At 36.6% G+C, this 18,901-nt stretch overlaps 1 protein-coding gene across 1 annotated transcript; it reads right to left on the reverse strand.

Annotated features, from left to right (window-relative positions):
• Positions 1–9,009: 9,009 nt before the first annotated feature.
• Positions 9,010–14,030, reverse strand: LOC114466493 (Ig-like V-type domain-containing protein FAM187A). The gene is made up of 6 exons (XM_028451954.1): positions 13,823–14,030; positions 12,665–12,942; positions 10,427–10,771; positions 10,138–10,367; positions 9,575–9,702; positions 9,010–9,063 (listed from the first exon to the last, which is right to left on the reverse strand). The coding sequence occupies exons 1-6, from the start codon at positions 14,024–14,026 to the stop codon at positions 9,010–9,012; spliced, it is 1,239 nt and encodes a 412-aa protein (XP_028307755.1). The 5' UTR covers positions 14,027–14,030.
• Between the last annotated feature and the right edge of the window lie 4,871 nt (positions 14,031–18,901).

Here is an 18,901-nt window from a genome sequence, read left to right on the forward strand (position 1 = left end):
GAACGGAACTGTAGTGTGTTTACTTCTGCCTGCAGCTACTGTACATCTGTAGCCCATGCATGTCATGGCTAACGCTAGCGAGAAACAAGAGCTGGAGGCCCCTCCCCCTGCTTGGGAACACTTCGGCTTCTGGTTAAAATACTGCAACGGAGAAAGATCAGTGGATAAGACGAGGGCAGTGAGCCGACATTGTTCAGCTGAGATCTGGTATGTTTCTGGGAACACGCCGAACATGCGAACTCACGTGAAACGTCACCACCTGAGTGTGAACATCACTGTGATTAGAAAGAAAACGTACTTAATGTAAACACAGCTGACTCAGCATTTAAGCAGCCTCTGCCTAGTGATTCTGATCAAAACTGTAACAACTGTTTTTATATCAGCAGATAAAAGCTGTTAAACTGTGAAGAGATTCTTTCTATAATATTTAATGTATTTTTTGTTATTATTATTATTATTACCAGGAAGCACTTTACAAGTATTGTATTATTTTTAAACTTTTTTTCCATATACTGTATAATGTTAAAAACATTGTTGGTTTACTAAAGTTTCAAATAAACAAGCAAATTTATGTTTTGCATTTGTTCCAAACTGTACCGAAAATGAACCAAACCGTGACCTCTAAACCGAGGTACGTATCGAACCGTGATTTTTGTGTATCGTTACAGCCCTAGAAACTATGTGTTGTATATGAACTGTTCTGGTTCTTGTTTGACTCATTAGTGGAGCCGCTACCGTTCCCAGCGTGTGAACGTGGGTCCTTAAGGTTCCTGCCTGAATAACTGTAACTATGTTACAACCACGTTAAATAAGACAAACATCACAGACTGACAGGAAGTTGGTGTCAGAATATGTTAATGAGCCTTAAAGCTGTGGGTAGAGATCCATTAAGGTTCAGTCCATTACTTTTTCTTAGTTAAACATCATTTCATCATATTTCTACATCCACTGATCTGAAGCTTTTCTTTCCTATAGATTAAGGCTCTATTGGAGGATTAAGTATTGATTTTCTGTTCAATGGGTCAAATCCCTTTGTCCAGCAGGACCAAACCTGTGATGTACTGAAGTGTTTTCACATCTTATTGACGGTAAACCTACGTACAGTATGTGCTGAGAATATTATTTGTTCTATGTGTAGTTGTATCACTTCATGGTTTCATGGTCACTGAACAACAACAATAAAGTAAATGTTATTAAAGTTCTCAGACACAATAACTGCAGATGATCTGTCGTATGACATCATTTCAAACAGGAGGAAATGAAAGTTTAAATTACATTTATTTTTATCAGATTAAACTCCTTATTTCTGTCAGATGTTTAACTGATGATCATTGATCACTGAGTGTTTTAATCTGATGTTTTATTGACAACACTGATGAATTTAATTTAATTTGTTCTGATTCTACTTTGTCTTTTTACTTTATCACAAACCAACACTTTAATCAAGTGAGTCTTTAGTGTCTTTGTTAAAGCTTATAGTTAGCTTAGCTTATAGTTAGCTTAGCTTATAGTTAGCTTAGCTTATAGTTAGCTTAGCTTATAGTTAGCTTAGCTTATAGTTAGCTTAGCTTATAGTTAGCTTAGGCTAGAGTTAGGTTAGGTTATAGTTAGCTTAGGTTATATTTAGGTTATAGTTAGCTTAGGTTATAGTTAGGTTATAGTTAGCTTAGCTTATAGTTAGCTTAGCTTATAGTTAGCTTAGCTTATAGTTAGCTTAGCTTATAGTTAGCTTAGGCTAGAGTTAAGTTAGGTTACAGTTAGCTTAGGTTATATTTAGGTTATAGTTAGCTTAGGTTATAGTTAGGTTATAGTTAGTTTAGGTTATAGTTAGCTTAGCTTATAGTTAGCTTTGCTTATAGTTAGCTTAGCTTATAGTTAGGTTAGGTTATAGTTAGCTTAGGCTAGAGTTAGGTTAGGTTATAGTTAGGTTAGGTTATAGTTAGCTTAGGTTCTATTTAGGTTATAGTTAGGTTATAGTTAGGTTATAGTTAGGTTATAGTTAGGTTATAGTTAGTTTAGGTTATAGTTAGCTTAGCTTATAGTTAGCTTTGCTTATAGTTAGCTTTGCTTATAGTTAGCTTTGCTTATAGATAGCTTAGCTTATAGTTAGCTTAGGCTAGAGTTAGGTTAGGTTATAGTTAGGTTAGGTTATAGTTAGCTTAGGTTCTATTTAGGTTATAGTTAGCTTAGGTTATAGTTAGGTTATAGTTAGGTTATAGTTAGTTTAGGTTATAGTTAGCTTAGCTTATAGTTAGCTTTGCTTATAGTTAGCTTTGCTTATAGATAGCTTAGCTTATAGTTAGCTTAGAGTTAACTTAGGTTAGAGTTAGCTTAGGTTATATTTAGGTTATAGTTAGCTTAGGTTATAGTTAGCTTAGATTATAGTTAGCTTAGCTTATAGTTAGCTTAGCTTATATTTAGGTTATAGTTAGCTTAGGTTATAGTTAGGTTATAGTTAGCTTAGGTTATAAGATTAGGTTATAGTTAGCTTAGGTTATAGTTAGCTCAGGTTATAGTTAGCTTAGGTTATAGTTAGCTTAGATTATAGCTAGCTTAGGTAATAGCTAGCTTAGGTTATAGTTAGGTTAGGTTATAGTTAGCATAGGTTATAGTTAGCATAGGTTATAGTTAGCATAGGTTATATTTAGGTTATAGTTAGGTTAGGTTATTGTTAGCTTAGATTATAGTTAGCTTAGGTTATAGTTAGCATAGGTTATAGTTAGCTTAGGTTATAGTTATCTTTGGTTATAGGATTAGGTTATAGTTAGCTTAGGTTATAGTTAGGTTAGGTTATAGTTAGCATAGGTTATATTTAGGTTATAGTTAGCTTAGGTTATTGTTAGCTTAGGTTATAGTTATCTTTGGTTATAGGATTAGGTTATAGTTAGGTTATAGTTAGGGTTAGGTTATAGGATTAGGTTTAGATATAACTCTGAGTTTAGATCATGTTAAAGTGAGAAACACTGGAGGAGGAAAAGGCTGCAGTGAATTTATGGATTCTGTGTGTGTGTGTGTGTGTGTGTGTGTGTGTGTGTTAATAAAGCTCTAATCCCATAATGCTAGTTCCATAGGTGATGATAGCTCGGGGCTCAGATCGTGGGAGTTTCTGAAGCTTTTTAAGCTGTTGATGGTTTGAAGCTTTGCTGTAAATTAACTTTAATACGAGTGGAAAACTAAGAAAAGCCTGAAAGACAAACCATGAGTCAGCTAAAAGCACAGCATTAATGCTGTAAAATCACTGACTAACTTTGGTTGGTTTTATAAACAGTGTAAAATGTGTAACATCAGGTTTTTTATGTAGTTCTATGATCTAATGATGAAGACTCCTCTACTCTTCATCATTACCATCGTCTCATATTATATTATATCTCATAATAAATGCTGTGAGATGATTTGGTTGTATTTGGTGAAAAATGTAAAATGTTTCTCAGAAAACCAAACTAAACGTTCACAGGTTGTTAAACTACCAATACTTCACTAAGTCAACCAGGTCAGAAACCACATATAATTATAATAACATGACAGAACAACTAAAGGATTGGGAGGGAAAGGTCAAAATAATTGATGACCACACAGTCATCTGAGCGTGGGAACTCCAGCCTCTCATATAGACTCTGAGCTACTGATTGGTTCCAGCTGAGGAGAAACTCACAGGTGGAAGCAATAGTTCATGATTAGATCATCATTAAACTGATCCACAATCTGATCAGAAGAAAAGAAAATGCTTTAAAAGCATCAAACAACTGTAAACTGGTTAAAACTAAGAATAAATGTAGTGATAACAGTAAAAGTGAGTTTAGGTGGAACATTTTTTATGTTTAGGGTTAGTATATATTATTTTATTATTATTATCATTTATTTATTGTTATTGTGAGAATGCTGTAAACTCACATAATTCAGTGATAACACACATTTTAAATAATCTTTTCTACATAATTAAATAAAATAGTATTTAGTGCCTCCTGAATAGATTTATTTCTATATTTTTTAAAATCATCTTTCTCCAGATATGTATTCCATAAAGGAGGTTTAACAAACTCTGAGTCTATCCATAAACTCTAGGTCAACATACCCTCCATGGTAAACTCTGTGTATCTGATTCATTACAGCTGGTATGAAGTGGGTTAATAAACCCTGAGTATGTAAACCTTGGGTTACTGACGTGCACGCGAGCGATAAAAAGCCATCATCAATGGAATGAAGATGACTCGAGCTGCCATGGCAACCACCCGGAAAATAGTGATTTATTCACCCTGATGGTGAAATAAGCCTGTGTTTGATGAATATGATCCTGTTCTAAAGGTGTGTTCAGTCTTCAGTGATTATAGTGATTAAATCACCTGTAATTAATAACACTTTATGATCACTTCATCACTTTATCTCTTCAGTGACGTGACGAGTGGTGAATAATATGAATGAAATGTGTCTGAGGAGACGTGTCAGCATCATAGGATGTCTGCATAGAGAGTCCTCCTGTTACACTGGATATAAACACAGTGACTGATGCTTCATATCTAATCATTTATATTGATTTTAATGTAATATTATCACCAGATTCATCTCTACGTCATAAAAAAATACTGAAGCGGGACGTGAACCTGTGACCCAATGTTTCCACGCGTAGCATCACAATTCACTGTGACATCATATCTTTAAAGAGTCGTGATCTACAGATTTAACTGTATAACAATAAAAAAACAATAATAAAGCCTTAAAAGTGTATTAATTTAAATGATCATCTCCTCCTTTATATTATCTACAGGTTTATATACAGGTAACTTTACTACAGACGTCAGTAGATGTTTTAATGTAGATCAACCTCTCAGTGTGTTTCACTAAATGATCTACATCTACAATGTTAGAAAGAAAACTACAGTTTGATAAAAAATAAATAAACATAAATCAACACAACATTAGTAATGATGTGAACACGTCTGTGGTGTGTGATGTCACTAATGTGTTTCAGAGAAAAGTGTTAAGGTTCATTAAAGTGTTCAGGTGGGCGGAGCCAGATAGAAACCCAGGGTTTCTTTGATAAAACCTGTCAGTGACCAGGTTTAGTTCATGGACAATGTTACCATGGTAACATACTCAGAGATAAACATACCTCATGTTTATGAATGAGATACTCAGAGTTTGAACATAACCTACTTTATGGAATAAACCTCTGGTGTTGAACCAACAATCAACATCATTTTCATATATGCACTGCTATAAAGCATTAGACAACGTGTGTGTGTGTGTGTGTGTGTGTTTTCTGAGTCATTGTAACATCATCTTCCACCTTTTCTTCATCACGTTTTCAGTTTTTTTCATCATCAGTTTTAGATCCATGAGCTTTTTTTATATAACATATTAGAACAGTCAGCAGCATACCAAAGTGATTTACAGTGAATAAATATATAACATCATTAAAACATTAAACAATAATAAGACATTAAAATATTTACTCTCTAAGTTCTGCTGAAGGCCATGCAGAACAAACACGTGGGTTTTAAAAAAGGACGTTAGTCTACACAGCGAGTGGTAGAACATTCCAGAGGGTGGGAACGGTCACCTCTGGATTGTAAAACATCTAAACCATCTGGTTGGCTGAGGGATGCTGTCATATCCAGAAGGATTAGAGTGGGTGGGGTCTAAGATTAGAAATGTTGCTTATAAAAAACAGCAATAAATCCTCACATAAAGCAGGAGATACAGGCAGCATCATAGAGTAGACCAATGGGTCGAGAACATTTTCATTCAAAAATGAGGAAATCTATTCAGTCTTTGCAGCTTTTACAGCTGCTGATGAACTAAGACAGGTTCAGAGGAGATTCTATGAAATTTAATTCAATTCAATTCAACTTTATTTGTAAAGCACAATTTACAACAAAGTCATCTCAATGTGCTTCTGAAAATATGAAATTCATAATAAGAAATAAAAAAGAGGAGAAGACACTGACTGCAGAAAAACATGATACATTATTATCAGGTCATCATGTGTTGGCCTTGGACCTCACTCCCAGTGCCTAGTCAGCACTTATTATAAAGGTGATCAATCTCGTCCTGTTTATTGATCATCTAACAGTGACTCTAAGGTCTGTAAAATGAGCTCATGTCTGCTCTAGTGGTGAAGTTAATGCTATTATACAGTATACGCTTCAGCATATAAGTAGGTTTAGAGTTTAACCTTAAAGGTAGAGAGAGTAGCAGCCTCCTGTAGTAAGACTGAGAGCTGGTTCTAAAGGGGAGGAGCCTGATAGCTGAATGCTCCACCTCCTGTTCTACTTTTAGATACTTTAGGAACTTCTAGAAGACCATCAGACTGAGAGCAGAGTGATCTACCTGGATGATAGGACACTAACAGGTCTCTATAGACATACAGGAGCTAGATCATGTAGAGCTTTGTATGCTAACAGGATGATTTTAAACTCTATTCTAGATTTTACAGGAAGTCAATGAAGAGAAGCCAATACTGTAGAAATATGTTCTCTCCTGTTAGTACCTGTTAGTATTCTAGCTGCAGCATTCTGAATTAACTGGAGACTTTTTAGTGAGTTACTAGGACATCCTGACAGTATAGAGTTATAATAATCTAATCTAGATGTAACACATGCATGGATTAATTTTTCAGCATCACTCTGGGTCAAGATATTCCTGATTTTATAGATATTACAGAGGTAGAAGAAGGCTGTCCTTGTGATTTGTGCTGAGGACAGATTATTAACATGAACAAAGTGGTTCTGTCTGATTGGTAGGATTTAAACCAACCCAGCGCTGTTTCTTTAATCCCAGTCTCTGCAGCAGTAGATGATGATCCACTGTATCAAAGGCTGCACTGAGATCTAAGATCACCAGAACTGAGACCAACCCTCTGTCTGAGGCTAAGAGGAGATCATTGGTTACTGTTACTAAGACAGTCTCTGTGCTGTGATTGGCTCTAAAGCCAGACTGAAAGCTCTCTATAAATTGTTCCTATGAAGGTGATCACATAGTTGACCTGTGATGACTTTTTCAATAATTTTGTAAATAAAAGGTAGATTAGATATTGGTCTATAAATGGATCAATGGTTGTTTTTTAAGGAGAGGTTTGATTACAGTGGTTTTAAAGGCCTGTGGTTCATAACCTGTTACTATAGATGTGTTAATCCACTTCATCATATTAGTGCTGATTAGTGGAAGAACATCTTTAAATAGTGGAGATGGGATTTGATCTAAAAGACAGGTTGTTGGTTTAGAAGCACTAACTATTGAGGTCAGTTCAGATAGAGTTTGTCTTTTTTCCACTTCCTGTCATCACGAGGCTTCAGGCGCCTCACAGTCATTGGACCAATGGCGTCCAAAGCTCAGTGCAGAATTACTATGGCAACAACACATCATCAGTAGGGTGGAACTAACCTGTCCCACAACGGTCTAAACCCAGCTCACGTTAATGGATCAATCATGTAGTGATTGATCAGGAAGCAGCGTGAGCATCTGATAACGTGTGTGTGGTTCTTATACACACTGTGTTCTGAACCACACACACACATTTAGAGATAACGTTTGGTAAAGTTCTCTGATCAATGATGTTACAGCGCTGGGTGGTTTTATTGATCGGCAACAATAGATGATCAGATGTGCTGAGGTAATCAGATTAAAGTCATCAATAAAGGAGAAGTGACGCACATTAAAATAAATCAAGCTTCTAACGTCACACAGGGAATAAAGAGGAAGATTAAATCATCATCATCATCATCAGATGAAGACGAGCCATCAGCACTGGGGGCGGGGCTTCCATCCTCCTACCCATAATGCTCTGCTCTGACAACACATTAAGGAAGTGAATTAAATGGGTTTGAGTTCAGAACCAAAACTATTCAGTCTTTGATCCATTATTTGACCACAGTCATATTGTGATTAAAGTTACTAATCAATCACAATGATCACTAATCATCTGTCATCACTACATTACATTTCAACTGAGGCTGTTTGTGATTGTTTTTCAGACTAGAGTGACTTTGTTTTTCCAAAGGTCAAAATAAAAATAGAAAAATAAAAATAGAAAAATAAAAATAGAGCCTCTGAGCTCAGAAATGATCAGAACAAAGATGTTGACACATTAGATTAAAAACATTCCCACAGACACAACGTTAACCCTAACCCATCAGATGAAACGTTTAGGATCAATCTGACAAACAGAAAGAACTGCTGAGTCATGATGGTCGATCAGAGCAAAATAACAAGTATCCACTACCTCAGTGAAGCTCCATCATCTCATGTTCCAACCAACACAAAGAAAGGTTTATTCAGGCTCTCCTGCAAAAGTTTAATGAGATGATCATCTGCATGATAATAATAACAATATGAATTATTATTATTAATAGTCATTGAATGGCCTGGATCCTAAATACCTGACGGACCTTCTTCACCTCTAAGTTCCTCCTGAGGTGCTGGGGTTGTGGGTTTGAAGCTGTAGAACACACTTTAAATATCTTTTAAAAAAAACATCTTTTTACTTTAGCGTATGGATTTTATGTACACTGTTATTTTATATTATGTATGTACTTTGTTACTTTTGTACAGTACTTTGTTTCCCTCTTCCTTAAATAAAGTTGGATTGGTTTTAAGTCGTGTTTTAGAACAATGTTAGGTTTGTGTTTATCTAAAGCTTTCAGGGCTTTTTCATACAGTGTTTACAGTGTTTTAATGTTTTAATGTTTTAATGTTTTAATGTTTTAATGTTTTAATGCCAATGTCCAACAGGCCAAATATAATCATATTGTGTTTACTTTTATAATAATAGTGAAATCACTCATAGTATGTTTATATGTTGAAGCTCTTTGTTTAGTTTAGATTCACAGACGTGTCCTGGAGGTGGTCCTCATAAAGAAAAGCAGATGTTAGAGTCGTGTGAGGAAGAGGAGGAGGATGAAGGCTGTGCAGCATTAGCTGTGGGGGGGGGGGGGGGGGGGGGGTAGTGAAGTGTTCACGTACGTCTGATGAATCAGCTGCTCTGTTCATCCTCTCAGCATGAAGAGCTGTTCTTCATCCCTCCTCCTCTTCATCAGATGAAGGCTTTTGAAGAGCGTTGGAGAAAAACTGAAGAACATGTTGAACAGTGACAGATTCTCACCTGTCACTGTTCATCTTTAATATTTTTACATTTAAACATCCACATTTTATTGGTGCTTTAAGATGTTTTGTTGATTATAACCTTGTGATTTTCTTTAAATACTGCTGACTGTGCACTAGTCATAGAGCAGTGGAACACGTTTAGTTTGTTTTTAAAATGTGAAAAATGAAAGACAAATAAATGATATAATTTAGTATTTGACAACATTGTTCTAAACTTTTCATTTATATTAGAGATAACTTCCTGTGCAGAGGACAGGTTTATATCATTTTATCATCAAAAAACAACCTTAAAAGTGTAAATGATGACACGTATGATGACATCATGTGACATGTTAGTGAAGCTGATTCATCATTAAATGCATCACTGACTTTTATTTGATTTTCACATCCCAGCAGCATCTCTGTGGTATCTCAGCAGAAATCTACAAAACATCAGCAGGATGAACACGGCACTCATGATGGAATACCACGTTACCATGGTGATGACAGCCTCCATCAGCTCAGAGTGAGGCAGCGTCTCTGATTGGCCCAGACCCAGGCTGGGATAGACCAGGAGGCGGAGCTCAGCCACACGACGACCCTGGAGCCAGCAGAAGTAGGAGCCTGTAAAAAATAAAATAATATAAATCAATAAAGAAGGAGGAGCCTGTAAAAAATAAAATAATATAAATCAATAAAGAAGGAGGAGCCTGTAAAAAATAAAATAATATAAATCAATAAAGAAGGAGGAGCCTGTAAAAAATAAAATAATATAAATCAATAAAGAAGGAGGAGCCTGTAAAAATTAAAATAATATAAATCAATAAAGAAGGAGGAGCCTGTAAAAAATAAAATAATATAAATCAATAAAGAAGGAGGAGCCTGTAAAAATTAAAATAATATAAATCAATAAAGAAGGAGGAGCCTGTGGTGTGGAGGAGGTTAAAAGTGATGAAAATAGGTTAAAATATGGTGAGTTTTGTGGAGTTGCAAAAAAAGGTAAAATAAGTAAGTCTGTGTGCGTGTGTGTGTGTGTCTATGTGTGTGTGTGTGCGTTACCTGTATCATGAACGTGTGCTGACTGAAACACCAGGTGATGTCCAGCGTCGATCATCAACCGGCGGTTAGCGGCCCCTGTAGGGCCCTCAAAGCGGTAGATGGGTCTAGAGCCGTGGTCCCACCCTACGGCCATGTTGGGACGAGAACCAGGACAGTCCAGAGTGACCACGCCCCCTGATGGATGACTCAGGTAGTACACCCTCATTGGCTCTGAGGGAGAGAGGGAGGAGCTACAGCACAGGAAGTTAATGAGTCATCCATCCATCCATCCATCATCCATCCATCTCACCTGTAGCCGAGGAACTCTATCAGGTCCTTCAGCACAGAGGGGGGAGGAGCCTGAGTCGGACAGGTCACATGACATGGTCTGACCTCTAACCTGGCTCCATCCGTGCTCTGGATCAGTCGACTCAGCGCTTTAGGCACCGCCCCCGAGCCACACGAGGCCACCGTCTGATTGGCCCTCCTGTAGCGCACATGGAGGAGGCGAGAGTGGACGTAGCAGAGCCCGATCCGGACCTGCTCCCCCGGGGGTCCACAGCGGTCACACACCGTCCACGGACCGTAGCTTGTGAAGGTCTGAAGAGACGCGTGAGAGAAGCTGATTGGTTTCCCTCTGTCGCCCCCTGGTGGACTGGACACAAAACACCACGTTATCTTTATTTACCCACTAATCTGCATCACAGTAGGAAGATATAAACATAAAACAGATCATCTTCATAAACTTAGTATTAGGGATGTAACGATTCACTCAACTCCCGATATGATTCGATTCACGATACTGGGTTCACGATACCATTTTCTCACGATTTATTTTACAAAATGGGACTGTTGACAAATGACTGAAAAATATTCCTTTATTTTTTGGGGGAAAATACTATATTATTTTCCTTTTATTTTTCATTGTCAAAAGAATCCCTTGATAAACTATTCAAAATGATGCAATTTAACAAAAAATAAATCTTGAATGAAATAAATAAAGGAATAATACAAATGAAGAAGCCTATTAATTTAAATTCTGGTTCTATAGTAAACAATTCAAAAGTACATAATAGTTCTTTTCTTTTTAAAAGTGCAACTGAAAATGTATTTTGTGCCTTAATAATTGGACTTTAAAAAAAAAACAAAACAGTCATTTTACTGTATTTATGTCAAATATTTGTTTAGACCAGCAGAGGGCGCTGGTAGCCCAGTAGTCGGTTGGCATGCAGTTATTACACCAGTGAAGAGATGAAGCTATGCTAGCAGACAGAGCTAATAGAAAAACGTGACTTTTACAGATATTCACGTAATATTACAGATATTCTTTCGGTGCTAAAGGGGTAATGAATCATTTATGAGCATGTTTAACAGTAAATGGCGACCAGAAAGAAAATAGTAGCAGATTCCGCCCGTCACGTCCGCTTCTGGAAGGATAAATATATAACGCCCTCTGCTGTTTAAAAAAAGTACTGCGATTCAATTTTCAGAGCATCGATGTGAACCGTGGTACCTATGAATCGATTTTTAACTGCCTTACGATTAATCGTTACATCCCTAGTTAGTATATACTAAAGTATATAGAGTATACCAAGTATAGAGTCTTTGTAGTTTAAATACCATGGCAACAGTTTCAACTTTGATTGTTTCTGTTTATTCAACTCTCTGAAGTAGTTTTATAAGTTTGTGTCAAAGAACTACAATTTATTTTGGATTTAATATAGTATTTTTATGTTAGAAATGTATCAAATGCAGTATGTGTGCATCCGGTTAAGAAACGTACATATTTTTATTGGCACTTTTATCTATATTCAATTACATTGTGAAAAATGAGCACAAAAAAAAACAATTTAAATTCAGTGGAAAAAGTAGTAACAGCAGCTGTTTACAGAATAATTATAAACGCAGAAGAAGAACTTTGTTGGAACTCAACATCAAACAATATTTACAGTAAAACTGGAACTATACACAATGAAATAATGTTTTAATATTGTCCAGCAAACATACCACCAATATTATTTGTGTAGTATTTGTTATATTGTATTTAAATTAAGTAGAAATTGATTAAGATAGCTAGCACATTAGCATTAGCTTAGCAGTTAGCCTGTGAGCTGTTTAAATGTGTGGAAACAGGGAATAACGATCTATATCAGTGTGTAAAACACATAATAAACACTTTCTACACTTACAGACTCTGCTTTAGCCACAAAATGAAGGTTAACAGCACAGTTTAAAAAGTAAAACTGTGTCACAGCTGCATGTTACAGTACTTCCGGTTCTGACAGGAAATGACCCGTAAATGAAAGGTCAGCACAGAAACCTAAACAATATTATTTTCCACCACTAGTAAACACTGTAACACTTTATATCGATATTATCGGATGCCAATGATCACAAATAAAGTTTTAAATTGTCGCACTATAAAAAATGTGTATTTATTTATTTTTTATTGTATTTAGTGACGCCCACATGTGTTCCTAGAGGTTCCCTGTCCTGCATGTGTGCTCCAGCTCAGCTACATAGTGTCTAATATGTGACGTCTGGTCACCTGGTCACTAGGCTGACGGCCTTGGCCTCCTGCACGTCTACGTCATATCCATAGAAGTAGTCGTTGTGGGCGGAGCCACAGATGTAAAGGCCTGAGTCGTGGGTTCTGATCCTGAAGATGAGGAGGCTGAAGAGTCTGATGGAGAAACGACTCCGTAGGTCTGAGCTGTGGGACACGTGGCTGCTGTCCATCAGCCTGTTACCATGGTGATCAGTCAGGGCACGGGTGTCCTCGGCACCGCTTTGATGTTTACGAAAGAACCAAACCACGGACTGGATCTGGAACAGGAAGTGGAAAAAAACAAACTGATGAAGAATTAATCCTTAGGTTCTGTCTATGATCTGTTTTCTTCTTCTTTTTCTTCTTCTTCTTCTTCTTCTTCTTCTTCTTCTTCTTCTTCTTCTTCTTCTTCTTCTTCTTCTTCTTCTTCTTCTTTACCAAAACGTTGCCCAACACTGAAGAAACTTTGGTACATTTAAACCTTTTTTAAATTTTAAAGTCCGTCACTTTGTTTGTTTCAAAAACTGTAAAACTTGTTCAACACAATTTCAATGTTCATCAGAAAATGATCGTGATGATAATGTTGTAGACATTGTAGATGATGTTTGGAAAATATCAAAGTTTTATCTCAAAAACAGGTTTTTTTTACATTTTTAATTTCACTGAGCTGATGCAAACATTGTATCTTTTTAATATTTTCTTTCCACTGAGAGGATTAGTGAAGCTATGGTGACATTTCCATGTGCTAATGCTAATTAGCACAGTGACATAGAGGATGTTCATCAAATGATTTGTGAATCAATGATGTAATTTATTGACAAATTATTGCAGCTGTAGAATTCCTCTTTTTGGCTAAAATTGCCTGGCCCCAACCATTGCTGCACAGCATCTATATTTATGATATTATTCCTCTCCATAAAACAGTGTAGATATTTATGACTTCATATAAAAGCATTATTCCCAAACATAAATAAACAGTATTCCAATAAAAAGACAATTTTCCATTTAACGTTTTCCTCTTAAAGTCATAATTTCCACACGTTAAATGAGTTACTGTTCCCTTAATCTCTTTATAAATAAACATTATTCTTCAAATAAAAACATGTTTATAAATAAAGTTATTATATTTAAGACAGTTAAAGTGTGATTAAAACGGACCTGCTGAGGTTTGCAGAGACAGGGCAGCTCAGCGGTGACTCCTGAGAGGAACGCAGCGTTACTGAAGGTCAGGAAGGCTGGACACGCTCTGGTAGAAAACATGTCCTCCTGCTGGTCCTCGGGAGCCTCGTAGCTCTGGACCCCCGGGACCAGGACCAGGACCAGGACCTGAAAGAGGAGGAGCCGAGAACAGGAAGTAGACATGGAGTTCATCTGTGATTAACTGAAGTTTAACTGATTCTAACTGCAGGTCTGAGATCAGTTAAAAACACTCATTTACTTTCAAATCACAACCTGGCAACCCAACTCACACTGTTGTAATCCCTGCAGATTCATCCATCCTCCCATCCAACCTGCATCCAACCTGCATCCATCCTCCCATAACTTAATGAAACTAAACTTGTCCAGTTTCCAGTCTTAGTTTTTTTTTATCTAAATAAATGACAAATAACCAGTAAACATTTATTTTAACGTGTGTAGATCAACTCATATTAGCTCATATTTTCCCACAGGGCTGATAAAATTATTTGGTGTACTTTTAGATATTTCTGACCCTGTAATAAAGGCTTTTTCATGAACTGTATCTTTTTATGACGTTTACGCTGCAGTTTTTAGCTGAAATTTTACACTTTTTTTAGCTTCAAAGTTTCCTGTTGTTAAAAATTTTCTTTTGAATATTGAAATTTTCCTCATTCTTCTGCTTGATGGAATGTTTACAAATTTTAAATGAAATATGCTAATTTATCTTTATTTGTAGCATTAAAAACACAATAATTGGGTATTAAAACCTTAAATCTGATCTGCTTCTATCTGTAGAAACTCTATAAATGATTAGTATAATGACATCAACTATGAACCACTTCTTTATTGATAATTGTTCAGTATGTATAAACAAACTGGACTGAATATTGATCCCTATTTCATTTATATTTTACTTTTCAAATCAATCTCAGAATTGTCACAATATTAAAATGTCACAGTTTAACTGCATAATGAATAAATCATAAAACTAAATGTAATCATGTTCATATTTCATCTGTCAAGTATTAGTACAAAGAAAGACCACACAGATGTAACACACGGGAAAACTATCATCTGTACTGTAATACACACACACACACACACACACACACACACACACACACACACACACACACACACATCACCACTATCTCTCACTATCATCTTTACCCATAAGACTCCGCCCCCTGCAGAGAGAAAAGACGTCTGTAGAAAAGTAAATGTTTAATTAAAGAGATGAAAGACAACAAACATGATCAAAGACTATATATTAAGATATGATGATAACAGACGTTAATTACAGTAAAGGTTCTTCATTAAAGCAGTGGTTCTCAACCTTTTTCAGGCCATGACCCCCAAAATAAAGGTCCCAGAGAGTGGGGACCCTCCAAAATAAAGGTCCCAGAGAGTGGGGACCCTCCAAAATAAAGGTCCCAGAGAGTGGGGACCCTCACTGTAGCTGAAGGTCTCTAATGGTTGAATATCTGTTGAGTTTTATCTGATTCTGGTGTATTTTTTAAATGGTTCCAGTTCTTAAACAGTGTTTAAACCAGTATTTAGTTAAAGTACCGATTTAATTTAATTCTTTGATAAAATTTTATTTTCAGGGCCAAATTGAATACAATAATACCTTAAATAACATATATACAAGTAACATATGGAAATAATAAATAAACAAAAGCATTTAAATAATATCCAATAAAACAATATTGTATTAAACTGTATAATACTGGAGATGAATATTGTTATGATTTTATATGTCAATCATTAATAGCCTTTTAAAATAAATAAATAAATAAATAAAGTAACTATTTTAATATATTTTAAAGCTATAGGGAGCCTTTACAAAAGAGTCAAAGAACCACATCCTGAGCCACAGGTTGAGCTCAGCTAATCCGTTTCTTTCCTGTGTAAACGTTAAACTGTGACTTTTAAATCTGGGGTTAAAGCTTAAGTTTAACATTTTGTTTATAAACACGACTTGTTATGACAGAACGTCATCAGACACTGAGGTATAGACATAGTTCATAGGATGAATGGTGATGGTGTTTGCTCAGAGGAAAGGTTGATGACATCATCTGTGATGACGTCCACCACACTAACAGCGCTAAGAGTACTTTGGGGGCGGGCATTGCATAGACAGCACCTCCTGTTTGATTGGTCACTTGAAAAACGGTCAGAGCCAATCAGAGGTACAGTAGGGCGGGTCATCACAGTATAAAGAGAGAATCTAAAACCTCTTTTTACTATTTTTATATTCTGTTTTATGCTAATTGTGCTTATGTACTATTACTTGTTTTTATTGCTCTGTTGAAACGTGTGCTCTGTGCACATACAGTAGAATATGAAAAGTTCACACAACGTTCACTGTGGTTTCCTGTATCACATATACAATAAACTAGAATGTGAAAGGTGTTTATGTATGTTGTGTATTGTGTGGTACAACCGTCGACTCACAACATGTTCTTTATGGATTTTAGTCACATGATGTTTCCTGTTTACATGACAAGTGGAATATATAAGTTATCCTGTTTTTAGCCTTTTTGAAAGAGCTCAGAGAAGAATTTGGAAGAGAACATTTTTTTAATGCATCTTTTACTTATAAAAGGACTTTTTACTTCATACCAACTCTAACTGAAGGGATATTAAACAACTCAGGATTATCCAACTAAAAACTTTATGTAGTCCACTTTTCTTTAATAAGAGGAAACCCACCAGAGATCTAAGGTAAGCATTACCTCAGGTCTCTTTAGCAACGGAGAGCAACTTAGTGCATTGACAGGTCACATACAGTAAGTGAGATACTGTGGTTAGATGTATTTTTCACCTACTGGGAAGTAGAACGAGAAACCACTAGTGAAACAGATTAAACTGTATTTCAAATCCCACTGTAACCCGTTCCAGAACTCACTGGATGATCATAATTAAAGACAGTTCACACAAGTGCCACCGCCGACTGGGGCGGGGCCAGTTTTCCAACAAAAGGCTATTTCCTGGGACAAAAAATAAAAAGTTATCTTTCAGATTTCATTTGATTTTATGCTGGGACCAATATATGTAGCTGTAGCTTTTTTTACTGTTAGCTAAACTGACTTCTGGTCTACGGCTAATTTCCTTTATCTGCGTTAATTGTAGAAACCCTGTTCATGAACACTATTGATAGTCTGTCATTATATTTCTACTAGTGACTGTACTTGCAACTACAGTATAACATCAATAATTAGGCCCATATGATAATCCTGTGGTCCTGATATAAAGTACGCATAGATAAGTGGGTTCAGATGGACACTGTGTGTAAAGGAGCACAATAATAATAATAATATAATAATAAATAGTTCCACATTGCAGCATACATTCTATATTTACATATACAAATGTTAAATGTTATCAAACACGGTGCATTGTTCAGCTTTTAAGTAAACTGATGTCTTTTATCCTCACTGTCAGTTATGAGTTCTGAATCTGACGTCACGATCAACAGCCGTGGGGGCGGGGCACTGAAATGTTTGTTCTTATTCAGTCTGGTTCCTACAGTTTACATTGGAACCTCTGCCATATTCATACCTCAACCATAGCCATCTATAGGGGTCTATTGTTCTATGAATCTGTGATAACCACATTTATTTATTCATCTGAATAATATCCACTGTTATCCAGGAACGTTTATTATTATTATTATAGTCATCTTAAAGATGGAAATCCTGGTTTTAATCACTAATAAAATGGTTCAAAGTGACCAAAAATGGTAAAAAATGTTGTGAAATGTGATTTTAAAAACTACAGAAAATGGTTAAAAGTTGTAAATTATAGTGGATAAAAACAGTAGTGGTAAAAATGGTTTAAAGTGTCAATATTCAGAATCAGAATCAGAATCAGAATCAGCTTTATTGACCAGGTACAGTTTAGAACAATACGAGGAATTTGACTAGGTAGTTGCAGTGAAAGAAGACACATCAACACACCGGAGCAGCCATTTGCGGCGCCCACATATTTAGGGTAAAAAGGGATCAACAACAGGAGGAGAGGAGGGGTGAGGGGGAAAAAAACTGCCAGTTTGAAATTAATTTCCCTAAACAGAGAAAACAGTGTGAAACCAGGAAAAAAATCACCTCTGCAAACATAAATGTAAGCATGACACAGTCAAACAACTCGAGACAAGGCATGTAGGAAGGGTTGGGTGGGAGGTTGGCTGGGGGAGGGGGTCAGGTGGGAAGAACAGCAGGATTCCAGCCGTTTGGGGACATGGGCGTGCTGCCAGTCGGCGCTGCAACCACGCCTCCATGCAGCTGCGGTTGGGAGGTGGGGAAAGATGGCCGACGAGGCATTTGAAGTTGAAGACCTGTAGCTGCGTTACTGACAACCAGATGACGTGTGGAAAAGTTCAGCATCAACAGTTCCAGGAGGAATGTAGGGAAGGAGCGGGGGGAGGGAGTGGGGGTAAGAGCCGCCGTCTGCAGAAACTTCCTGGTGATTAGAGTTGAGACAACCTTGGCTTTAGCCTTGGCTTTAGCCTTGGCTTTAGCCTTGGCTTTAGCCTTGGCTAGCTGGGGAGCCAAAAGGGAGATAAGCAATGTGATTTGATACAGGCTATGTTAATTTCCAATAGCCTTCTGTCCTGGGTCTCTCTGCTGTAATCCAATGAATGGCCTAGTTTCCACTTCCAAGCCAGGTCTCCAACTTCTCCCAGTTGTTATCCATAACGCGTAGACGATCCAAAAGCAGCTCTTGCTTGCTTTGATATCGATCAACACATGAGTCTGAGTGTTCAGAGCCCTGCTACATCCTTCAGAAATCACTGGCAGCTTTTCCAAAACAGTCACCAGCGTAGTACGAACTTATCGATAGATTAGGAAGCCACCAGCTCTGATCAGCAGCATGCCTACTATCAATAAGTCAATAGCATGAATAAAGTCATTATTAGTCCCTATTTAACCCATCAGTAATCATAACTTTATTAATTATGTGTACACTGAGTACATTTAACACTGAGTTATTTGCTTTTCAATTTAGGTTAATAGTGAATTCATTACACGTTTTTCCACATTAACTGTAAATAAA

This window comes from Gouania willdenowi, chromosome 7 (genome assembly GCF_900634775.1).
Source record: "Gouania willdenowi chromosome 7, fGouWil2.1, whole genome shotgun sequence".
Lineage (NCBI taxonomy): Eukaryota > Metazoa > Chordata > Actinopteri > Blenniiformes > Gobiesocidae > Gouania > Gouania willdenowi.

What these genes read in the sequence shown, in the direction of transcription:
- LOC114466493 (XM_028451954.1), bottom strand. Translation starts at nt 14,026, where the DNA reads ATGTCTACTTCCTGTTCTCGGCTCCTCCTCTTTCAGGTCCTGGTCCTG. An exon ending in GTCTCTGCAAACCTCAGCAG is followed by an intron (nt 12,943 to 13,822) that starts GTCCGTTTTAAT and finishes TTCCTGTTCCAG; the next exon opens with ATCCAGTCCGTGGTTTGGTT. An exon ending in TGGAGGCTGTCATCACCATG is followed by an intron (nt 9,064 to 9,574) that starts GTAACGTGGTAT and finishes CATGTTCTTCAG; the next exon opens with TTTTTCTCCAACGCTCTTCA.